Here is a 26,580-nt window from a genome sequence, read left to right as displayed (position 1 = left end):
CACCTATTTACCTCAGACACAGCAAAAATAACCCTCAATATGAATAAGAATAAAACAGTATATCTATATATCCCAAACCACATTACTATAGATATAAGGAATATGCTTATGTACTCATAAGGCAGTCCCATCTAATATATGTTAGATTATATAATTAAGCTCAAGGGATTCAATTAAACCTGCAGGGTACAATGTATCAAGGAGATAAATTCAATATACCTCCTGTTCACAAAAGTCTCTTAAAACGATCCCCTCCTCTAGCTGTAGGTTTAATAAATTCCAGACCTGTGATGGAGAGACTGTCTGGATTGCTCTTATGTCTTTCAAAAAAGTGTCTTGATACACTATGAGATTTTAAACCTTTTAAAATATTCCTGTGTTTATTAAATCGTAGTTTCAATTTTCTAGTGGTACGACCCACATACTATAAATTGCAACTGCATCTAAGTAAATATACAACATAAGACGAATTAGTTAATAAAACCTCGAATATTACATGTTTTACCAGTACCCATGGCTGCCACTGAGTAGTCTTTATTCTTAATATAATTGCAAGTAATACATTGTGTTCCTCCACATTTGCAGAAACCATCAGGGACTGAAGGAAACCAATTTGAATAAACTTCGTCAGAGGGTTTTTTTCCATAATAAAGAATTTTTACATGTGTTGTAAACTGATGATTGTGATCTCCAAAAACTTGGTGCCAACATATTTTTCAGATTATAAGCTTCCTTGAAGACAACTAATGAATTCCCTGGCAAAATAGATTTCAGGATTGGATCCTGTTTTAAAATGGAATAATTGGAACGTATGATCCTCTGTATAACCGTAGAGGCTTCATTATATTTAGAAATGAATGCCCACTCTAAATGCTCGTTATAATTTCTACCTTTGATCTTTTTAGGGTTACTATTAACATTACGTGCCTCAATATTCGTATCCATGTCTAGATGTATCTGTCACTCACCGGACTGTGAGTGCTTCTTCCCGGACATTTAGGAACCGTGGTCGTCCTCCATCCTGAGGGACTGCGCATGCGCAGCCCTTTCTAAACCTTCAGTGTATGTTCCTTTAACTTAATTGGCAGATCAGGCAACCTCCCTATATTAAGCACCTGTGGTCAACACCACGTTGCCTGATCTTGGAGTCTCATTCCCCATGAGTCTCTGAAGGTGTTCCTGTGTTTCCTTGTTTATTCAGCCCTGCTGATTCCTGTGGTTTCCAAACCACTTCTACCTCTGTGGTTTCCAAACCACTTCTGCTACTGTGGTTCCCATACCACTTCTACCATCTACTGTATCATCGTGACTGTGAGCTGATTCCTATCCGCTGCCTCCGTGCACTACAGTCTTCTAACCACTTCAACTCTACCTTGTATCATTGGGACTGTTAGCTGATGCCTATCCGCTGCCTCCGTGCACTACAGTCTTTCATTCACATCCACTCACCTGTTCATGATTGTGACTGCCAGCTGATTCCTATCCGCTGCCTCCGTGCACTACAGGCTTCAACCTGCAACTCGTCTGTGTTTCATCATCGTGACTGTTTGGCTGATTCCTATCCGCTGCCTCCGTGCACTACAGTCTTCAACCTGCAACTCGTCTGTGTTTCATCATCGTGACTGCTAGCTGATTCCTATCCGCTGCCTCCGTGCACTACAGTCTTCAACCTGCAACCCGTCTGTGTTTCATCGTGACTGTTTGGCTGATTCCTATCCGCTGCCTCTGTGCGCTTCAGTCTTCAGTCCTTCTCTACTCTACCGTGTTTCCTTGAGTCTGCTGCCACTATTGCTACCCGCTACTCTCCGTGATCATCTGTTCCAGTTCAACTCTGCTCCGGTGTCCCATCGTTACTGCACCTGCTGGTTGCTATTGGTTACCTCCGTGTTCCCGCAGAGACCCGCTGCTGTTACTTCTCAGCGCTACTCATCCATCTACTGCTGATCCGCTCTCCACTCCTTCCTGTGTTCCCTGCTGGTCTACCTACCTGTGCGCTGCACCTGCTAGACCCCTGCTTCACCCATCCAGGGACTTGTATCCTGCTGGCCTCCTGCCCTTCAGGTATCTCTGCACTCCTGTCTGACTGCCTTCTCCTGAACCACGGTATGCATACTTCCCATTGACTGTGCTGTGTATTGCATACCTTGCTGGACTGTGTTGGTTCTCCTCTGGAGTGTACTATCCGCTGAGTCTATTGCCATCATTGACTGTGTTGGTTCTCCTCTGGAGTGTACTATCTGCTGACTCTACTGCCATCATTGACTGTGTTATCTCATGCCGGATTACTTCAAGAGACTTTCTATATTGGCAGTGTTGTTCAGTCATTTATACATTTATATTGTGCATATTACTGTGGATCAAAGTCAAGGTGTCCGTGTATATATTGTGTTGCAGTCTATCCCCGTGCACCTCCTCACATATATATTCAGTAGTACAACTTGCTAGTGGCAGACCACTGACTCCTGTTTACAGTTTCACCTGTTCCAGTATCCTCTCACATAGCAGTGGTACAACTTGCTAACGCAGACCACTGACTTCCCGGATACCTCCACTTGGATTCCATTCCTTCACTCAGACAGCGGTACAACTTGCTATCCGCAGACCGCTGACTCTCATCACCTCCTCGTTTCTGTTGGACATTCCTCCTCACTATAGCAGTGGTACAACTTGCTACCGCAGACCACTGACTACCTTCACGTGTCCTTTGTCCATACAGTTCCTCGTGTATTACTACCTCCATATTGCCAGTGCTGCTAGTCATAGACTTTCCTGAGCATCTCATCATCTGCTATTTCCTGTTCCGTGATCACCCTGCTACCAGAGTACCATATTACCACCTATACTGCTCTGGTAAGCCTATCACCTGGTGATCCCTGGGTAAAGACTCCTAGTGCCCGTGACAGTAAGATCAGGCCATGACAGACCCAGATACGGAACCTACTGCTAAAGAGATGCTGCAGCATCTGGTCAGCCGTGTGGAGCAACAGGATGCTCGCCAACAGCTGTTACTTCAATGTTACCAATCGTTAACCTCCCAAGGAACATCTGGACAGACTGTTACAGCTAGTATTGAAGCTCCTGTGCTTTCCTCCGTTTCCCCAGTGCCATCCCAGGTGTCTACAGCTCCTACGCTTCACCTGCCTACTCCGTCAAAATATGACGGAGACCCCAAAACTTGTAGAGGTTTCCTTAACCAATGTTCAGTCCATTTTGAACTCCAACCTCAAAATTTTTCTACCCATCGTTCCAGAGTGGCCTATCTTATCTCATTGTTTTCTGGACAAGCCCTGGCTTGGGCCTCCCCTCTGTGGGAAAGAAACGATCCAATTCTACAAGATAGTGCCAAATTCATTTCCACGTTCCGAAGTGTGTTCGATGAACCAGGTCGTGTGACCTCCGCTGCTTCCAGCATTCTTCGTTTGCGACAAGGCTCCCATACAGTAGGACAGTATGTCATTCAATTTAGGATCTTAGCCTCTGAACTTCAGTGGAACACTGAAGCATTAGTTGCCGCCTTCTGGCAGGGGCTCTCCGATAAAATTAAAGATGCACTGACTACCCAAGAGCTTCCTTCGTCACTAGAAGATTTGATCTCTCTTTGCCATCGTTTAGACATGAGATTTCGTGAAAGAGAATCTGAGAAAACAACTTCTGCTAAAGCACCTCTTCGTTTAAACCCTCAATTTCGTCCAGTTTCACCTTCTGTGATTCCCATGGAGATAGGACGTTCCAAATTATCTTTAGAAGAGAGGAAACGAAGAGTAAAGAATAGACTCTGTATCTATTGTGCTGATTCCACACATATGCTCAGTTCTTGCCCTAAGAAATCGGGAAATGCCAGGCCCTAACTAGTTCTGGAGAGGTGAAGTTAGGGTCCCTGGAGTCCTCTCCATTGTCTATGAAATCTAAAGTCTGCGCTTTCGATGTTACGATTTCCTTTGCTACCAAATCCTTTGAGTCACAGGCATTGATTGATTCCGGAGCAGCAGGAAATTTCATTTCTAAATCACTAGTGAATCAATGGTCCCTACCAGTGATCACTTTAAAAACACCCATTACTGTGACGGCTATAGATGGATCACGTCTCATCAATGGTCTCATCACCCAGAGTACGTCTCCAGTAACCCTTCAGATTGGTGTACTACACCATGAAGAAATTTCGTTTTTAATTCTTCCTGTTACGACAAGTCCGATTGTCTTAGGCCTTCCATGGCTTCAATGTCACTCTCCCCAGATTGACTGGCGCACCCCTCAAGTTACGTCTTGGGGGCCTGAATGTCACCATCGTTGTCTCTCTCAAGTTATTCCTCTTAAAGTACAGCAATCTTCCATCTCATCTTCCTCCCCGGGACTCCCTCCTCAGTATGCTTCATTTGCCGATGTGTTTGATAAAGCTCAGTCTGAACGTCTTCCTCCTCATCGTTCTTGGGATTGTCCGATCGACCTTCTACCTGGCAAGACTCCTCCCAGGGGTCGGGTCTATCCTCTCTCGTTACCTGAAACTCAAGCCACATCTGAGTACATACAGGAGAATCTCCAGCGTGGGTTCATTCGACCTTCCACCTCTCCCGCTGGAGCTGGGTTCTTCTTCGTCAAAAAGAAGGATGGATCATTACGCCCTTGTATAGATTTTCGTGGACTCAACGCCATTACTATCAAGAATCGGTATCCCATTCCGCTGATCACTGAGCTATTTGATCGCATCAAGGGAGCTCGGATATTTACTAAGTTGGATCTTCGTGGTGCCTACAATTTAATTAGAATCCGTTCCGGTGACGAATGGAAGACCGCGTTTAACACCAGAGATGGGCATTACGAATATTTAGTAATGCCCTTCGGGCTGTGTAATGCCCCCGCGGTTTTCCAGGGTTTCATCAATGAGATCTTTCGGGACTTATTATATGTATGTGTCGTTGTCTACCTGGACGACATATTGATCTTCTCACAGGACCTGCCTTCTCATCACCAACATGTGGCAGAGGTCCTCTCCAGACTACGGAAAAACTCGTTGTTCTGTAAATTGGAAAAATGTTCATTCGAGTTACCCCAGATTCCATTCTTGGGGTATATAGTTTCCGGAGTTGGCCTGAAGATGGATCCAGACAAAGTAAATGCTGTACTACATTGGCCTCAGCCAACTACTCTTCGTGCCATCCAGCGTTTTTTAGGTTTTGCCAATTACTATAGACGCTTCATTCAAGACTTCTCATCCATTGCATCTCCCATTGTGGCCTTAACTCGGAAAGGGGCTAATACTAAGCAATGGTCATCTGAGGCTCTCCAAGCCTTTCAAATCCTCAAAGAGTCCTTCTCGTCTGCTCCCATTCTGCGACAACCTGATGTGACACTCCCCTTCTTCCTAGAAGTAGATGCCTCTAATGTGGGCTTAGGAGCTATTCTCTCCCAACGCTCGGAGCAACAAAAATTACATCCTTGTGCCTTCTACTCTCGGGGTCTTCTGCCCGCAGAGAAAAACTATACTATCGGGGACAAGGAGTTGCTGGCCATCAAAGCTGCATTAGAGGAATGGAGATACTTGTTGGAAGGAGCTCGCCATCCGGTGACGATCTTCACGGATCATAAGAACTTGTCATATTTGCAATCTGCTCAATGCTTGAACCCTCGTCAAGCAAGATGGTCTCTTTTCTTTTCCCGTTTTGAATTAATTATAACCTTCAAACCAGCTGCTAAGAACAAGAAAGCTGACGCTCTATCTCGAGCTTTTGTGACGTCCTCTGATGTAGAAGAGGTTCCCAACCATGCTATTCTAGACCCCAAATGTATTTCTCTGGCTGCTTCATCCACCAAAATGCTACCATTTGGGAAGACCCTCGTGCCTCCTACTCTGAGGAGGAAAATCCTTTCGTGGTTCCATGCCTCTCGTTTTTCTGGACACGCCGGTGAACACAAGACCTTTGAGATTCTCTCTCGAAGTTACTGGTGGCCTTCAATGAGGAGAGACGTCAAAGAGTTTATTGCTTCCTGTGATTTATGTTCTCAGTTCAAATCCTCCCGCAGAACTCCAGCAGGGTTGCTGCGACCACTACCCATTCCGTCCAAGCCTTGGACCCATATTAGTATGGATTTCGTTACTGATTTGCCACCAAGTAAGAATCACAATACTATTTGGGTAGTGGTAGACAGATTTTCGAAGATGGCTCATTTCGTCCCTCTGTCCGGTTTACCTTCCTCGTCTACTCTGGCTGAACATTTCATTAAAGAAATCTTCCGCATCCATGGATGTCCGTCTGAGATTGTGTCAGATAGAGGAGTACAATTCGTTTCCAGATTCTGGCGGGCCCTTTGTAAAACCTTGGGCATACGATTAGCACTCTCATCGTCTTACCATCCGCAATCTAACGGACAAACGGAACGAGTCAATCAAGATCTTGAGACTTTTATTAGGATGTTCTCTTCAGCCAACCAAGACAACTGGGTAGAATTGCTCCCTTGGGCTGAATTCGCCCATAACAACATGTACCATGAGTCATCATCCAAAACTCCATTCTTTGTGGTCTACGGTCACCATCCGTCTTTTCCGGAATTTCCTGCCCTCCCGCCCACCCAAGTTCCTGCTGTGGAGACTGCTTGTCAGACCTTCAAAAATATCTGGTCTCAGGTCAAAACCTGTTTAAAGAAGACATCTAACAAATATAAGTCTTTCGCAGATAAGAAGAGGCGGGCTATTCCACCACTAAAAATTGGAGATCGTGTCTGGTTATCTACCAAAAATATTCGTTTGAAGGTTCCATCTATGAAATTCGCCCCTCGTTTTATTGGTCCATATAGGATCATTCAAGTTATCAATCCAGTATGTGTTAAACTTCTTCTTCCTAAGAATCTTCGGATTTCCAATGCCTTCCATGTGTCCTTGCTCAAACCTCTCATCATCAACCGTTTCTCGACTCCTCCCTCAGCACCGCAGCCAGTTCAAGTTCATCAGGAGGAGGATTTCGAGATTACTGAGGTATTGGATGCAAAAATTTCGCGAGGAGTCCTCCGTTTCCTCGTTCATTGGAAGGGCTTTGGTCCTGAAGAGCGTTCATGGATCAAAGCTGAAGATCTTAATGCTCCTGCCCTTCTGAAGAAGTTTTATTCCAAAAATCCGGACAAGCCCGGTTCCAGGCGTTCTGTGCCCACCTTTAAAAGGGGGGGTACTGTCACTCACCGGACTGTGAGTGCTTCTTCCCGGACATTTAGGAACCGTGGTCGTCCTCCATCCTGAGGGACTGCGCATGCGCAGCCCTTTCTAAACCTTCAGTGTATGTTCCTTTAACTTAATTGGCAGATCAGGCAACCTCCCTATATTAAGCACCTGTGGTCAACACCACGTTGCCTGATCTTGGAGTCTCATTCCCCATGAGTCTCTGAAGGTGTTCCTGTGTTTCCTTGTTTATTCAGCCCTGCTGATTCCTGTGGTTTCCAAACCACTTCTACCTCTGTGGTTTCCAAACCACTTCTGCTACTGTGGTTCCCATACCACTTCTACCATCTACTGTATCATCGTGACTGTGAGCTGATTCCTATCCGCTGCCTCCGTGCACTACAGTCTTCTAACCACTTCAACTCTACCTTGTATCATTGGGACTGTTAGCTGATGCCTATCCGCTGCCTCCGTGCACTACAGTCTTTCATTCACATCCACTCACCTGTTCATGATTGTGACTGCCAGCTGATTCCTATCCGCTGCCTCCGTGCACTACAGGCTTCAACCTGCAACTCGTCTGTGTTTCATCATCGTGACTGTTTGGCTGATTCCTATCCGCTGCCTCCGTGCACTACAGTCTTCAACCTGCAACTCGTCTGTGTTTCATCATCGTGACTGCTAGCTGATTCCTATCCGCTGCCTCCGTGCACTACAGTCTTCAACCTGCAACCCGTCTGTGTTTCATCGTGACTGTTTGGCTGATTCCTATCCGCTGCCTCTGTGCGCTTCAGTCTTCAGTCCTTCTCTACTCTACCGTGTTTCCTTGAGTCTGCTGCCACTATTGCTACCCGCTACTCTCCGTGATCATCTGTTCCAGTTCAACTCTGCTCCGGTGTCCCATCGTTACTGCACCTGCTGGTTGCTATTGGTTACCTCCGTGTTCCCGCAGAGACCCGCTGCTGTTACTTCTCAGCGCTACTCATCCATCTACTGCTGATCCGCTCTCCACTCCTTCCTGTGTTCCCTGCTGGTCTACCTACCTGTGCGCTGCACCTGCTAGACCCCTGCTTCACCCATCCAGGGACTTGTATCCTGCTGGCCTCCTGCCCTTCAGGTATCTCTGCACTCCTGTCTGACTGCCTTCTCCTGAACCACGGTATGCATACTTCCCATTGACTGTGCTGTGTATTGCATACCTTGCTGGACTGTGTTGGTTCTCCTCTGGAGTGTACTATCCGCTGAGTCTATTGCCATCATTGACTGTGTTGGTTCTCCTCTGGAGTGTACTATCTGCTGACTCTACTGCCATCATTGACTGTGTTATCTCATGCCGGATTACTTCAAGAGACTTTCTATATTGGCAGTGTTGTTCAGTCATTTATACATTTATATTGTGCATATTACTGTGGATCAAAGTCAAGGTGTCCGTGTATATATTGTGTTGCAGTCTATCCCCGTGCACCTCCTCACATATATATTCAGTAGTACAACTTGCTAGTGGCAGACCACTGACTCCTGTTTACAGTTTCACCTGTTCCAGTATCCTCTCACATAGCAGTGGTACAACTTGCTAACGCAGACCACTGACTTCCCGGATACCTCCACTTGGATTCCATTCCTTCACTCAGACAGCGGTACAACTTGCTATCCGCAGACCGCTGACTCTCATCACCTCCTCGTTTCTGTTGGACATTCCTCCTCACTATAGCAGTGGTACAACTTGCTACCGCAGACCACTGACTACCTTCACGTGTCCTTTGTCCATACAGTTCCTCGTGTATTACTACCTCCATATTGCCAGTGCTGCTAGTCATAGACTTTCCTGAGCATCTCATCATCTGCTATTTCCTGTTCCGTGATCACCCTGCTACCAGAGTACCATATTACCACCTATACTGCTCTGGTAAGCCTATCACCTGGTGATCCCTGGGTAAAGACTCCTAGTGCCCGTGACAGTATCTTACTCTTATCCTGAATTAATAAAGTCCCTCTGTTCATTTCTAACACTTCTTCAAATGCTTGTTGTACAAGAGAAGGAGGATATTCTCGATCCAAAAAATTATTGGACATTATATTAGCTTGTTGTAAAAAAACATCTCTATTTGAACAATTGCGACGTAAACGCATGCATTTTCCCTTTGGAATATTTCTCTTCCATTTATGGTAATGAGCACTTGAGAAATGGAGATAGTTGTTGCAGTCTATCTGCTTGAAGTATGTGGAAGTGGATATTGCACCATCGATGGCTGTAAGGGACAAATCGAGGAATTCAGTCTTATGGTATTTGTATGTAAATTTAAGATAATCATTCTGGTTGATATAATCCATGAAAGCCCGTGCACGTGACTCCCCCCCCACCCCCTCCTTTCCAAATAAAAAATAAATTGTCAATATAACGGCCATAGAGGACGAGGTCCGCCCCGAACTCGCCCGGCCACACGTGGGACTCCTCAAAGGCCCCCACATATAGGTTGGCATAGCTCGGGGTGAAGCGCGTCCCCATGGCCTTCCCCATAATTTTTAAATAATTCCCATCAAATAAAAAATAATTGTGTTTTAGAATAAAAGATATAGAATCCACAATAAATTTCTGATGTGTAACCGATAGTTCATCATTTTGTTTTAATGTTTCTTCTATAACCTCAATTCCTTTCATATGGGGAATGTTTGTGTATAAGAATTCTACATCCATTGTGAGAAACGCAATTTCATCATCCCAAACAACATCTTGGAGTAAACCCAAAAGGTATGTAGAATCTCGAATATGTGATTTCAGTTTAATCATTAGTGGTTGCAAATAAAAATCAACATAACTTGAAAGATTAACCGTAAGTGAACCGATACCCGAGACTATGGGACGTCCTGGAGGTGACTGTAATTGTTTATGAATTTTGGGCAAATGATAATATATAAGTGTGATGGCGTGAGTAACAAACAAAAAGTCTAATTCATTCCTCAAAATTGTCCCCTCATCCATAGCTAAATCAAGAAGATATTTTAACTGTGATCTATATAATACACCAGGATTGTTTGGTAACTTATAAAACACATGATTGTCCAATTGTCTATGGGCTTCTTTCTTGTAATCTATCAGATCTTGTATTACAACCCCACCCCCCTTATCAGCGTTCTTAATGATAATAAATGGATCCTGTTGTAACATTCTAAGAGCTTCTTGCTCTTGGAATGATAGATTAATCATTCTCTTCTTATTCTTATTTTTATTTTTATTTCCATTTTCTCTATTATCAAACCTATTTGTCTTGTAACATAGATCTCTAAATTGTTTCATAGTTATCTTATAAAAACAGTCCATCTGTGGACTTTTCATATGGACTGGAAAGAACTCAAATTTTACTTTAAACCTTAATCCGGTAAAAGTCTTTTGTTGGTTAATATCAAAAATTGCAATGGGGGAAATCTATGTCATGGCAATTCTGTGCCCATAGTTCCTCTAAGTCAGCCTGGGCTTCCTGTTCTGTATCTGTGACAATTGGTTGATGAACAGTATCCAATCCACTTTTTTCAACGTTTTGTTCGCAAAATACTTTTTGCGACAAAGTAATCTCGTATATCTATTGAGTTCCGTAAATAACTCAAATATATTCGGACCCGTTGATGGAGCAATTACCTCAGCAATCTCTCTGAAGGTGCTCTTTCCGGTGGCAATCACTTTGGCTCGTCGAATAGGGGACATACCTGCGTTATTGTGTGAAGAACCCTTCCTGAATATCTATGAAGATAAAGTAATTTTGAGGACGAATCCGGAGTATCTACCCAAGGTTGTATCTTCCTTCCACATCAATCAAGAATTGATTCTGCCATCTCTCTACCCTCATCCCACTAATAGTGACGAAACACGTCTCCATACTCTAGATGTGGTGAGAGCTATATCTGCTTACATTATAAAGACAAAAAATCTTAGGAACACAAAGCAACTATTTGGACTTCCTGAAGGTCCTCGCAAAGGACATGCCCCCTCCAAACCCACATTGGCAAAGTGGATCAGAGAAGTGATTGCACAGGCCTACAGGGAGAAAATGCCGTGAAGTACCTAGGATACTGAGGGCGCATTCAACTAGGGTGGTAGCGACCTCCTGGGCACATAGAACCCAGGCATCGGCAAACGGCATCTGTAAAGCAGTCCGGATGATTGTCGATGTACACTTTCTCTAAGCATTATCTTCTTAATGTTACAGTCTCTATGGAGACACAGTTTGGGAGAAAGGTTCTCCAGCAAACGCTGTGAATAAATTTTCTGTTTGACCTTATTAAGGTGTTGGTTTTATTGCCCTACCGATTATTGCACTGCTTTGGTATATCCCATTGTAAGGGCTGCCATGGAGTAGGGAAAGGAAAATTGAGAAATATACTCACTGTTAATTTTCTTTCCTTGAAATAAGCCATGGCAGCCCTATATTTTCCCACCCTTGTTCTGTAGTTATGTATAGGATGGCTTGGGAAGTTACGAAAGACACTGAGGAAGAGGAGGAGCTACCTTTTATATGGGGCCAGATGGGACAAAATTCTTCCTGTCTACACTAGCTGATTAGGGATTAACCCATTGTAAGGGCTGCCATGGAGTATTTCAAGAAAAGGAAATTAACAGTGAGTATAATTCTCAATTTTTTCTACTTACCGTAAAATCTCTTTCACTTAACCCAGTTGGCGGACACTACGTTCCCACCCTTGTTCTGACAGTTCTGTTATTTGTTCTGTTGTTTGTGTTTCACCCTCTCTTGCGGCTTTGTTAATTAAATAAACTGAATATGATGGCCAGAGGGGGCGTAGAGGAGAGGGGACCAGGCTAGACAGATCTTTAGTGCCTTACTCCACACAGCGCCCTTTATACCCAAGGTGAGCAGTGTCCCCCAACTGGGTTAAGTGAAAGAGATTTTACAAAAATCCTATTTATTGCAGCTCTTGCAAATCTAAAGTGGAGCACTGTCTTATCACTATTTCATTAGTTGAGTAATGTCATAACATGGATGGTAAAATATTTAAGTAGCCATGTTACAATTGGTATAATATAAGATTGTTTTTTGCAGCAGTCTTACGCCATAATTAATCATTCAGCCAGGCCTTAATCAACAATCATCTATTTTGTAGCCAGCAGCCTGGCTATTGTTTGCACAGTATACAGAACCACAGGATATCCTGCTAGTCCTGATAGCAATTGAATAATGAACTGTATTGAAAGCCAAGAGGGTATTGCAGTGGATCCTAAACTTTCTCACTTCGAGGCACCCCTAGGGTCTCAATAATTTTTTCAAGGCACCCCTAAGTCAAAATAATTACCAAGTAGTCCCCTGTCTTGCTTACCACCGGCCCTGGCCACGACACCCTTGTGAGATCACCCAGGGATCCGTGGCACACAGTTTGTGAACCACTGGGGTATTGTGTTGTGGTGTGTATGGAAGAGGCATTATTTTGCACAAATGTAATCATTTTGTACATATACACATCTGAATAGTAAAAGTATGTAAAGTTGAGGGGGATTACTAAGATAGAAGAAGGTTATTTCTGTTCCTATAATAATGTACCAGCCAGAGTATGGAGAAAATTGTTGAGACTGTAAATTTGAGGCTTCGTCTCCAATGTCCACAAATTCAGTTTGAAGTGACGGATTGAAGAGGTCAGATTTTAATGAAAATTTCTAGTTCAGAGAGGATGTCCAAAAAACTATGCCTGACCATTAGTTTCTGAAATATTGATTTTTAAATGCATTACTATTTACTAATTGTGGTTTATTTATTCCAGTTTATTTGAAGTATCACAGGTGTTTATTAAAAAATCACCATGAAATTTGGACACCTAAGGTAACTTTTCCCCCCAAATCCAAAAATACAAACCATATAATTTATCTGCCTTGCGTTTCAAGTTACAGCAAAAATGCAAGCTTTTGAACAGAATTAAACGCTAGGTTAAATCAACATTAGAAATCCCAATTTTTTTTAGGTGCTTAACAAAGGTTTACATTACTACCACACAAAAAAACAGCATAGTGCTCGGTATCGTAGTGGAGAAAAAAAATAATAGACATCCTCTCATCAAAAAAAAAAAAATCCTTAAAATCTGAGATGGGTGGTGGACATTTCATTTTTTTCTTTTTGATGATCTGATGTGAAATGACCCTGTTGTGTCTTCATCCTTTGTCGGCTTACGTGATCAAAGAATCCCATATCCTCGCAGTAAATATTAAAGTTCTCTTCTTCATATGAGCATAGCTTTCTAAGTCTATGGGAGATTCAATGAACAAATAAAATCATATGATAAAAATATAATCACAAAAGTGCCTTATAAGGTATAATTATTCAAGCACAGTCTTAGTCAGTGGTTATTTGTACACTGTTCATGCTTAAATAATCTATATTTTTATACTATGGCTTTAAAAACATGTGCATCAATTATTTATAGAGATATACAATAAGTAAGAATAAAATTCAAGTTATGTTTCTATGAATTATTCGGACGGGCTGTGGAAAAGTTCTGTTTTTGAAATCTGTTTTTTTTTCACCCATTTATAGTATTGATAAAACTATTCATTAGTGGGTTGAATTGATGAGAGAGAATGGTTTACAAAGAACTGTAGTAGCATATGCCTCCACACAGCTGTAGTCTGTGGTGGGATTTTGGTTGCTGCTGAAAAATCTCTCTTGAATAAACAAAACAATACTCTGCAGTTTTTAATTGCCATTATGTCTACCCTTCACACAATGTATGCTTTATGAGACCCTCATTCCTAAAATATGATTCCCCACTTTTTTACTTTTGCTATTTCAGTTCTAACATTAGCTTACTTTTGAACTACCATTTCTCTTTCTACCTGAGACGGCATTGTGGCAAGTTAAAAAGTAAAAAGTACTTAATGTGAGGACTTGTTTGTGTATCCAACCGTGTTTAGCTCTGTGTGAGCGGTTCTCAAAATAGTGTATGATTTGTGTACAGTCACTTGACAGACTGAGGATCTGTATTGCACAGCCACAAGGAGATTTAGGATCTATATGGTGTAAAGGTCACTAGAATGTATTATATAAAGGTCACTAATATGTTTTTGTATTGTATAGATGTTATTAGAATAGGGTCTTCATTGAATTCTGGTCAAATGAAGCTGTATAACACGTCCTATAAAAAAATAATCATATATTTGGCTGTGTAAAACCATGCACACATAATTTTTACTATGCCTTGCCCATAGTGTTCTCGTGGGCACTGCTGACTACAGATATGATGAGATATGAACAGAATACTATGCAGCAAGGAGTTTAAGCCAAAATAGAGAAAAGTAAACGTTTTAGGAAAAATAAATCAAAAGGCAATTTCTGCCTCTGCAGCTCTGTAAGACTTTTATTAATTGTACACATATTTGGTATTAATATTAGACAATTTCAGGATAATTTTCTGTGATTGCTTGAAATATGTAAAAATAACCATAAGAAAAATTATGAAAAAGTGTATCTCGTCTTCTGGGTTTTCGTTTTGACTTTCCTCTCAAATGGCTGTAAAATAAACAGCAGTCTATTTCAATATACTAGTTTAAAGAAGTTATTGATGGACTACTGTAAGTTATAACAACTGTTTCTCATTAATATAAATTTATTTATATTTATTATTTAGCCTTTTTTTTCCCTTAGGTATTATCACTATCTTTCAATCCCAAAATAGTCTGATTTGCTGCCTGCTTACTAGGATACTAATACTTTTAGTTTGGGCACACTAGTAATCAGAATTAGTTGCCACAATATGGATTTTACGATCTTTAGTATTAGGAGGACTATTCTTATACAATTAGATCTGAAGCATTTTTGCAGCAAAAACGCAGACAAGCGTTTCGCTATGGTTGCTTTTTCCAGGCAAACTTTGTGACAACTAATTATATAATTCTGATTACTAGTGTGACCAGTCGCAAAGTATTAGTATCCTAGTAGGCAGGCAACAAATCACCCACTTTTATACCTGACACAGAGAGCCGTGTATGCTTATACAGTTGTAATCACTGTGCATTAGGTTGACTAGTTCTGAAGGACATACCATATATTGTGTTATGTAATATGAAAAATAAATAGATTTTGATCTAACAATATATTGAAGAATCTGGAACTAGATATACCAGATATCTTAATATACTTAGCAGGGATAAAATCTGCCTTCATATGCGATATGTTCAGATATGTTGCTATCTTCTACTATAGTATTCTAATACTGATAGTATAATTATTAAAAACACATTCTATTTCCTGATGTGAACTGACAGGAGGTTCAAATTCACTGAGAGAATGTGAAGCATTTGCAGCAATTTTAAGTCACTTTATTCTCTTTATTGCACCAATATTTCAGAGAAGTTCAGAGTACCAATCTAACTGCACTACCCACCCAGACTCTCACACAACCTTGAATCTTTCAGACGCACCGTCAAAACTCCCATTTTCATGCTTGCCTTTCCAGCCCCATCCTAAGACATTTCCTTCCTCACGCTCCACCTGCGTCTTCCACTCCTTTCCCTATAACCCCTATAATCACCTTTTGCTACCCCACCCCTTCCTAAACAACTCCCTTCTCTCGCTCCACCAATCTCTTCCTCTCACTTTCCTCCACCCGTCTTCTCTGTTTACTTCCCTACTCCTCTTGAATGTTAATCATCACAAGAGGCAGGGCTCTTTGTAAGGCTTCCTTTTTGCTAGTGGTGTCATCTTATGTAGTTGCTTTCTGTATTATTTCTTCTTATATATATTTTTACTGATTCTATTATTTTTGTTGCCCCTTATCTGTATTTTCTTCTGTTTATTTTTTTGTTGATTATGCGGTGTTGCAGATTCTGTGGCGCCAAATAAATAAACTAAGATGAGGAATATGGCCTAAAACTTAAGCCACAATTGAAATATGTTAGACCTCATCTTGTGCTTAGATTCTCACCATTGTACGTTGGATTCAGCCTTGATCATCTGCTTTATTACTAACTACTGATCCTTGCTGCCTGCCCTGACCTTAGTACCTGTTTAACCCTTTGTCTGCTGAATTAGAACTGTAACCCTTGTCCTGATACCTACTCTGGTAGTATCTGACACCTCTTCAGATGAATATCACCTACCGTCGCTAATCTGCATCTAGCCTGCAGTTTCTGAATTCTGTCTCCCCCCTTAATATTTTTTGCACTCTACATTCTTTAATGGTGTTGTGAGTTAATATTTCCAAGAAATGGTTTCCAAGAAAAAGATAATGTAGCAATATTTTTGTATATTTATTAACAGATTAAATTTTTTTAGATCTGCATTTGTACAGATCTGCACATGTTTGTATTGGTTAATTTTGCGTAATGCTTAGCAGTCATGAGCCTAATATTATTGGTCCAAATGGCTCATGTAGGAGAGAGAGTTTGAGTGTAGAGGATGAGGAGAAAAATGGCAAGATGCATTTTTATAGATAAATGCTCATTTATAGCAAGCCTGTTTAACCTATATTATTGTAGAATGTCACTACGCAGGAGGTGGTTTACTGTCTCCTGTTTTATGATGCAAACCCAAAGAATCCAGGTTTAGAGCAGGCGGGTCTGCAGAGGCCTGTGCCTGTTTTACATTTAGTTTGCACTGGGAAGTGTGTATCCGTGTAGACTTCCCATGGAACTTTACTGTATCTGCAACATATTGTAGTTCCTTAATGTCCTTTGCTCCGGACTCCCACAGTTTATCATAAATCCATAACATGTTGTGGATTTCTATTTCTACATATGTATCAATATGTCTGCCTATTTGTTAATGGATTAAAAAATAAAGATCTACATGTCTATGGCAAACAAAAAACTGTTCTCAAGGGAATGTCACAGGCTCCTTGCATAAATGGTGCCATCAACTTTTTACTCCTATATCTATATAAATGTTATATCTAGATAAATCCCCTTCTTACAACTTAATCAGAATGTCCCTTAAAATAAAGCATGTCATGACTTTCTAACATATGATTAAAGCAGAATGTAGAAGTAGTAAGCTGCCCGTAACATCTAAAACATTGTGCTAATATCCAGGGGGCAACAGACTACCAATGAGCATACTCGGCTTAGCAAAGTCAGAAAAATGTACTTTAAAGAATAAAATTTAACCTGTATCCCTGTAGCAAAAATTGGTCTTATAAGTCACTCCAGGTAACCCTTAATTGATAATGCTTAAACAAAGGTGTGAGCCTAACATGCTTAAAGACATGGGCAGCACGGTGGCTCAATGGTTAGCATTGACATGGGCAGCACTGGTAGGTTAATTGGCTGCTGACAAAATTAACCCTAGTCAGTGTCTGCGTGTTAGGGAATTTAGACTGTAAACTCCAATGGGGAAGGGACTGATATGAATGACAAATATTCTCTGAACAGCGCTGTGGATTTGGCGACTCTATATATAAAATAAATGATAGAATGAATTATTAAATCCCTCTTTCTGTTAGTTTTCAATATCACTCTTAGGAGCATATTCAATTGGCGTTACAGCCAAAAGTAACGCGCCCCGCGCACTATTACCGTCATTACGGTAATAGTGAGCGTAAATACCGTTTATTATGGTACTTTTCACGCTTGATTTCAGCTCAGGGAGCTGCGAGCTGAAATCCGGCTAGTATTACCGTAATAACGGTAATACTTTTTCCGCGTCGGAAACCGCCAACAGTTGAATATGCCCTTTAGCATTACAATTTTCTGGACAGGGTTTGTGGCCTTATTAACACACCTCTGCTAAAACCGGTAATGAAGGTTCTAGCAGTGGTGATCGATGACCAAACCATGGTTATTTTGCATCCTGATCATTGATTTCAGATATGGAGGAGGATGGAACAATAGTGGCAGTGGAGGAGAGCATTATTGCAAACTATATTTACAGAAGTCTGTCTTTTGAATATTTTAAAGGAAAAATAAATGTGTTACAACCTGTATATATGCTGTCAAGTCAATAAATGTACATGTCTTTAAACAAAATGGGTGCGATTAACTAGAATGTCACCTGTGCTATATGCATACACTACAGTTTCTGCTTTTGAATAGAGTCGACTTGGCTTAGCTTCCTTTACATGTTGGAAGATGTCCGAGAGCTTGCTGGCTATTAAAACAAGAACTTTTCTGAGGGCTTATCGGTATCATTGTTCGTATTAACGTCACAACATACTTCTCCATTATTTGCCTAGACTGAAATGACAAGGTGGCATCAAGTGACAGGCATTTGTTTGCAAAAATGTGATGTTTTCCTATTTGTGCTTTTATATGTAGTTCTCTCAAGTCAGTTTAAACCTTTTGAAAGGTTTTAAAATCTGATCTAAAACTGTCCAGTTGCTTAATCAATGAGGCCACACATTAGTATCTTTAATTTCCAATGCGAGAGCAAGGTTAAAAAAAAATGTGAATTGCTGCATTAAGCTGACCAAAATGGGATTCAATACTATACAAGCTAACAGTTCTTGAATAAATGTCTGTGCTAAGATGCTATTGCTCTTAGTTTACTATTCATCTGGTTAATATTTAATTTATACAGAAATGGATGGACAGAATATGAAAAATTATTTATCTGTTTCTTGCCACGTCCTTCACTTTGCTCATTTCCCCTAAATAGATGCCTGTAGTAGAACAAAAAAGCCTGAGTAAAGAAGTTGGTGTGTTTTATAAATATTTGTATAATTATTAGCTTGGCATTAGGTGGGTTCTGCCCTTCTGTTACATACTAAAATTAACTTATATTTCATAGGCAGTTTGTCAATTCTGCGCAAAGCAAATACATCCATCATATGTTATGTTGTTGATGATCTCTTCATAGTAGAATTTTTGTCTTTATTTGATGCAGTATATTTACACAGCAGTAATAATACCTATTTCGGGCCTACTGAAGTCACCTTTGCTGGTGTATGTGGAAATGTGATATTCACAATTCTATGGAGCACAAAAGTAGATTCCAATTTTTTTTTACTTTTGTTCATCACCAACTGGTCAGATTTTTATTTTCTTTCATTCACTAGTTCACATATAGGGGCATATTCAATTGTCCGAAAGTCCCGCAGCGTTAAAACTAATACAGTTAATACGGTAAAATCTAGCTGGATTTCAGCTCGCGGCTCAGGGAGCTGCGAGCTGAAATCCAGCGAGTAAATTTCCGTATTAACTGATTTTCCACGCACGATTACTGTAATAACGGTAATCGTGCGCGCACCGCAGGATTTTCGTCAATCCCGCTGACAATTGAATATGCCCCATAGTTTCCAGTATTTTGGCTCGCACTTCGATTTCTCTATAAATATTTGTATATTCTCTTGACATTCTGTACAGATCATTTAAAAGTTATTTTACTTTAGGTCAGAATCATGCTCCCCAACACTAAGACTTCAGCTGTGACAATCGATATAAAGAAGAAGTTCCTAGACCTCCGTACTCCAAAATTGTAAGTTGTCAAAGTATGCTTCTTTCCCAAACACGTGGAAACACTAACAAAAAATGACTATGCAATGTGTCCACCGAATTCAATGAGCAACTGTATAGAATCAATGGAGAATGCAGTTTCTTGCCACATAAGAATAATCAAAAACGTCTACTCATCTCATTTCAAATTAGTAGGCATAAAAACATATCCCTGGTTCTTATAGATTCTTGCTTCTTTCCTTAGTAAGCTGGGATTGCATCTTCCCCATCCAGTAAATGAAAAAACTGGAAAAGCTAAATTCATGGTGGACACAGCAATTCTGGAAGTGACCCTTGCTATGGTTCGAGACTTCGACTTCATCAACTTTTCATAACCGTACAGGAATCCATTTTATGTCTCTTACAAAGTGAGAACATTTGTCGACATGTGTTACATATATGAAACTAATTTGTTCTTCATTTCATATTGTAAATTTTGTTTAGTGTTATTGTCTGACTGTAATTTGCCATTTCATTTACGTAGAATTGAACATTTGTAAACACATTGATAATACACCAGTATTCCAGTGATAGTAAAGAAGGACATATACATGAGAATGAATTAAATGTTGTACAATTATACGCAATAGTGTATTTCCTATTCGAATGCATCAGGTTTATTTTCAACCTGCAAAGTCTAACTGATGGGATATATATATATCTAAAGCTTACTGTATACAGTGTGGAATATGTAGAGTATGCATAAAAATAAAATATGAATATTCTGCAGAAAGGAAAGAATCCCCCTGTGAAAATTCTGTGCTTTGCCCGCCAGAATATCCACCGTTCCTTAAATTAACCCTGCTGTTTCCACAGCACCCACCTTTTATTATAAAACACTACATCCTCATTTACTTACGCCAGTGCACAAATTGTTATAATAACCCTGACAGTAAACCTTCATATATTCTATTGTATTATATCATTTATTCTATGAGTTATTGACTTAAAAACAGACAAGTTTTAGACTGGTCTTTCCTTTGCAACTTGTCTAAAAACATGTCACCTGTTTGTGGTGACAAAGCTATGACATAATTAGGCAGAATATATACAACTTCAGTAATTTTTTAAAATCTATAAATAGTTAAGATATTTTGCACTAAGTTTAGTTACTATTATTCTTATGCTCTAAATTAATGAACAGGGGTTCATATTAGAAGGACAAATTAGCACTCCTTTTGTTTATTAAAATATAACTTTTATTAATTACTGATTAATAACGATATCCTCCCGGAAGACAAGGTGAAATATATTAAAAAAATTACTTTCAAATACACACATACACACGTGTAATAAAAACAAAGACACCAACTGATAGGGATCTATTATATGAAGGAATAGTCGTGTAAATGCAGAGAATTATCTATGTAAATCCTTAGCAGCAAACCATTCCATGTACTGGTAGGTAGTGGTTAATAGGAAGACAGGGTGATTTAAAGGGTAAATGAGAACCGTGTCTCTTTTGATGTTGATATTACAAGCCTTCTGATAACCACTGTAACAACTGTAGCAGGCAAGTAGCGGAGAGAAGTATATAGTCTCCGTTGATGTAATGAGGGGAAACCCCTAGCTAGAGATAGCGTTAGCTTTCTTTATAATAATTGTAGTATGGGATTGGAATAAAAGGCTTATTCTGGGTCAATAAGGATGTAAAGCGCTACACATTAATGCACCTATGCTGATGCACCCAACGGCTCGTGTAGTTCATGCAGTGTATAACCTTATCAGCTGTGATGAATACAGTTTACTCGATTACAAGTAAAAGCTCTGTTGTGCTGAGCAATTAGAATTACATCAGGGTTGAGTGGATTAAGAAGTACTAATCACATTATGTCATATGGCAGGAAAAGTCACACTGTTTAAAACAGGCAAACTGAATGCTGGTTCAGAAAATAATCCTGCACATTAACTATATAAGAGCAAAAACTTTTTTGCATTGTGTGATGCTAATTGTGACAGAGTTTAGCTATGATGAATATCAAAAGCTATTTACACCAAAATTGATGGATGGTGTATGAAACTACTGTTTAAAAACCACCCAAACAAAGTGCTTGTTCTAAAATTGACCCTGTTGAGTAAAAGCCATATCGCTGATTTGCAATAGACGAGGGGATAAAGACAATCAAATGTGACTAATAGCGGAATGAATATTGTCCGTGGTGTGAGCGGACTTGGGTAAAGCCTCCGTGGAGGAAAATGTTCCCCGCAGCCAGACTCGCTTTATCTAGATGGATTGAGTCCCATGAGGTATTATGATCTCATATGTCACTAGTTTGCAATGAACGAATAGAGGAAGAAAAACGAGTGTGTCTAGTAGTGGAATAAACGTTGTCCCTGGTGTGAGCAGACTTATGAAAAGCCTCCGTGGAGGACAGTGTTCACCGCAGCTAGACTCGTTATATCTAAATGAATTAGATCCCATGAAGTATGAAAACTATATCTATGCCTGCTACTAAATGGAAACAACTGCTACATCCCTATTACAATTGGTGTTGGCGCCAAGTAACGCTAAGTTTTTGCTCTTATATAGTTAATGTGCAGGATTATTTTCTGAACCAGCATTCAGTTTGCCTGTTTTAAACAGTGTGACTTTTCCTGCCATATGACATAATGTGATTAGTACTTCTTAATCCACTCAACCCTGATGTAATTCTAATTGCTCAGCACAACAGAGCTTTTACTTGTAATCGAGTAAACTGTATTCATCACAGCTGATAAGGTTATACACTGCATGAACTACACGAGCCGTTGGGTGCATCAGCATAGGTGCATTAATGTGTAGCGCTTTACATCCTTATTGACCCAGAATAAGCCTTTCATTCCAATCCCATACTACAATTATTATAAAGTAAGCTAACGCTATCTCTAGCTAGGGGTTTCCCCTCATTACATCAACGGAGACTATATACTTCTCTCCGCTACTTGCCTGCTACAGTTGTTACAGTGGTTATCAGAAGGCTTGTAATATCAACATCAAAAGAGACACGGTTCTCATTTACCCTTTAAATCACCCTGTCTTCCTATTAACCACTACCTACCAGTACATGGAATGGTTTGCTGCTAAGGATTTACATAGATAATTCTCTGCATTTACACGACTATTCCTTCATATAATAGATCCCTATCAGTTGGTGTCTTTGTTTTTATTACACGTGTGTATGTGTGTATTTGAAAGTAATTTTTTTAATATATTTCACCTTGTCTTCCGGGAGGATATCATTATAAATCAGTAATTAATAAAGTTATATTTTAATAAACATAAGGAGTGCTAATTTGTCCTTCTAATATGAACCCCTGTTCATAAATTTTTTTGTCCTAATATAACAGGACCAGCACCCCCACATGCTACATATTAAAGGTTTACATCTTGTTATATATTGCATGTGGTTGTTTCTTTTCAATCCCTGTGCAGAGCATCTCCCCCCTTGCTTACTCTATGCTCTAAATTAACAATACTTTGCAACTGACGAAAAAGATTGTATGTTGATTTGTATATTGTATTAAATACTTTTTGTGGGTCTTCTTGTTGAGCGATGTGTCATCAACAAACTACACCCCTCTTGAAAGTACTAGGTTACATCTGCATTAACAGGAAAGTGTTTGCATTGACATTTTTAGGGTAATGTTGATATGTAAAACAAGAGCTACCTATGTTGTCCCATGATATTCAATCAAAGTCCAGCACACTGCATAACATTCCTTTGTTTCACTACTCCCCTTTCCTGTATGTAATCAGCAAAAGGCAACAGAATAGAGCAATTTGTGCGTTCGTATAGGAGACCACAGAAATATATTGAACTGCTCATTTTCTGCCAGTGTGTGTATAACGTATCATTGCTGATCTGCTGTATATAACCTGAGACTGGCACAGGGAGTTATAAATGGACTAAAAAAAAAAAGCTTCCCCAAAACACAATGAATGCAATTTGTTTTTCTTTTCCCTCCATGTGCTTGCTTTCAAGTATCCTTCAAATGTTAGGATGTTGATGATCTCTTCATAGTATAATTGTCTCTATTTGATGCAGTATATTTACACAGCAGTAACACTTATTTAGGGCCTTGTCACAAACCCACTCCCAGCTGCCGTGACTTTGGGGGTTTGCTGTATGAGGTCATACAATTCCAGCCCGTAGTCTCTCTTTACCTATAACACAGGTTATAGACCTACTGCATTGGCCCCCCCAAACAGCACTCACACTTCAGGTTGCCAACACCTATTGAATACAGGCAATAGGACTCGAATATACCGTCCCACACGGCTTCTCTTCTCACAGACTAGCAACACCCACACCAGCAAACAAAGGGTTAACTCTTCACACTTCCAGACTGTTATACAAATGTAAATGCAAGCACACACACAGCGTGTTAATCAAATGTATCAACAAATCACACACTGGCATTCAAAGGGTTAACTTGGCCAAGCTTTATACTTCTTAATAGGCTAATGGATTCATTAGAGTATCAAGGACGCTACATATATTAAATCTATAATTTAATATACAAAAGTACAGGGCATACAGATATAAAAAAAAAATATGAATGAATAAACAATTAATTGACATACACAAGCAAAACAGTTTAAAATAAAAGGGTGACATTCAGAATAGCACTTGAGTTGCATAATCTGTGCCATGGGAAATTGGTTACGAAGATGGACAGCTTATCAGTGCAAATTGATTTCCCAAAAAAGTCTGACAATTTGTTACACCTTGTCTTTTAAAGACACTTCCACACCTCTTTCTACCCCCAGGGGGTTGTGGCCTGTGACACTTTTTTCAATCACCATTTGCTTGTTGCCTGATTTACTAACCAATTCTACTATGTGATCTAACTATTCTCTAGAGCGCCACACAGATCCAATTTTATCATTAATAAATCCCCTATGAGTCTGTCCATCTTTTGATACCATACATGATGAATTTTGACCATGTGACATACCTTTTCCAAAGATATGTGATTTTAGCTGTTTGCGGATACCATCCGTACCTGTCATTCAAAACCCTGGTGTGATTTCTGCTCCTCAGTATGGAGTGGTACCCGGATTTCCCAAAATATGAACTATGAAGGCATTTTCTTTGGAAGCTCAAGTTTCTATATACCTCTATAGGCCTTTAAAATGTTGCCTTGAGCTGCAAGTATGTCCGGCTGTGACCGGCCCTACAAAGTCTATTCAGGAGTCCAAAAATCTAACATGTCAGTATATATCTCACAGCAAGAGCCCTTTGAAGCTGCCATAGGTGACACTCCTATCTTCTCACACAGGAATGGGCAAAAACCTCCAATACATTTACATCAGACTTTCTGTCCTCACATTTTACACTGTAGTAGCTAAACCTATCAATGGATTCATTTGATATAACATATTTACACTGCAGTTATGATTTATCCCTTATAAATAACTGTAAGTTCTCTATGTTCAGGACACCTCCCCTTTTTAAGAGATGGCATGGGGATTGACTGATAGATCATTGCCCAAGCCATCTCCCACAGATTTCCCCTTGCTCAACTGGAATAGCTGTTAGCTGGCTCTCAATAGGTTCTCTGGGGAGATGGGGTTAACTATCTCATTCTTCTGGTTCTTCAATAGCTGTGGACTAACCTCTGCATTCTTACCTACACTCTCTGTACCTCTCACTGACTGCTTTTCTTTGTGGGTGCTGTGTGAGAGAACGCCTCCCTCCCACAAAAACTCCTGTAAGTGTTATGGCTACCAGTGCGGCATAAACACATAGAACAGGTAGACGAGGTCTTCACCTATAGCAGCCGCCTTTACCGTAGAGACTGGTTATGCTCACAGGTACTCAGATGCCCCCAGGTCTTATGCTCAGAGTAGTTTGTGTTTATGCTTACACGGTAGCGCACAGGTATAGGAGATTGCACACGGAGTAGCGACAGGACAGATGTCAGCGGACTGGGCAGGGCAGCAGAGGATATGTCAGGTATAGGCAGAAAGATCAAGGTCACAGGCACAGGTTCAGGATCCAGGGACAGGAGTAAGATCAGGGTCACTAGCAGAGGTTCAGAGTCCAGGAACAGGCAAAGGTCAATAACGGGTAATCAGTTTTAGGTTAAACACCAAACACAGGAACAAATAGCAGGCAGCAGTACTGGAGACAGGACGCTATAACCGGCAGTGAGGCCCAGATCTCACTGCCTTAAATAGTACTAAGAGCCAATCAAGACAGAGGAGGATAGGTCTGACAGGAGGCGGCTAATTAATTACTAGCTAGAACTAGCATAGGTAATGACATAACCAGGAAGCATGTATAAAAATATAAATGAACCAGTTTAAATCATATGAGAGCTCCCCCTGGTGTTGGAGGATGTCCCTACACCCTCTAACATCTATGCCACAAGGATAATAACAGCAGAGAAACTAAAGCACACGCGCGGCTGCTAGTTCACGCAGCTCGTGACAGTAAGTAGGTATTCTGGCACAGCAGAATACCTATTTCCACTCTGCCCTGCTTCCCAGTTACAAAATTCCCTGTCAGTGGGACAAACTAGGTAATTCTTATCCGGGGAGCTACTGCACAGGACACTCTCCTCCTCCTTGAACTCATCTATATGGGGGTGTAGTATAACAGGGATTGTGTGCCTCTCATCTACCTCCTCTAAACTGTTAAGACGGCTCACTAAGTGAGTGTGGGCTAGCAACTGACCCCCCTGTATCTATAGAAAACTCAGGTGAATGGTCAGAACTCAGATTGAGATCTGAGTGGTGAACATTCGAGCTTCAGGGCCCAGCAGCAATATAATGTCACTCGCTATTTCCCGTTGGTCAGGACTATGTGTCTCCCCCACATTCTCAACACCCCTGGGTACGGCTGGTTCAGGTACAGAACAGACAGTTTCACTCTGCCCGCCCTCCCTCTTAACCTGTACCCTATCTGCTGAGCATATTACCTGGGTAGAAACATTTCCTTTCTCTAACACAACATAATTAATCACATTATCATCTGTTCCATTTCTAGCAAGCATAATATCTACACCAGAATCAATGCCAATATTTGCAGTA

At 40.5% G+C, this 26,580-nt stretch overlaps 1 protein-coding gene across 4 annotated transcripts in view; it reads left to right on the top strand.

The window, feature by feature from the left end:
- DNAAF6 (dynein axonemal assembly factor 6) overlaps window positions 1-20,454 on the top strand; it is a 102,258-nt gene extending 81,804 nt beyond the window's left edge. For all 4 annotated transcript variants that reach the window (XM_075184618.1, XM_075184620.1, XM_075184619.1 and 1 more), the window contains 2 exons: window positions 19,460-19,545; window positions 19,768-20,454. In XM_075184618.1, the coding sequence (XP_075040719.1) occupies window positions 19,460-19,545; window positions 19,768-19,897 (216 nt within the window). In that variant the 3' untranslated portion in view covers window positions 19,898-20,454. The remainder of the gene's footprint in view (window positions 1-19,459; window positions 19,546-19,767) is intronic.
- Window positions 20,455-26,580: the final 6,126 nt, after the last annotated feature.

The sequence above is a fragment of the Mixophyes fleayi genome, chromosome 9 (assembly GCF_038048845.1).
Source record: "Mixophyes fleayi isolate aMixFle1 chromosome 9, aMixFle1.hap1, whole genome shotgun sequence".
In the NCBI taxonomy this organism is placed as follows: domain Eukaryota; kingdom Metazoa; phylum Chordata; class Amphibia; order Anura; family Limnodynastidae; genus Mixophyes; species Mixophyes fleayi.
This window is presented reverse-complemented; position numbering and strand designations above follow the sequence as displayed.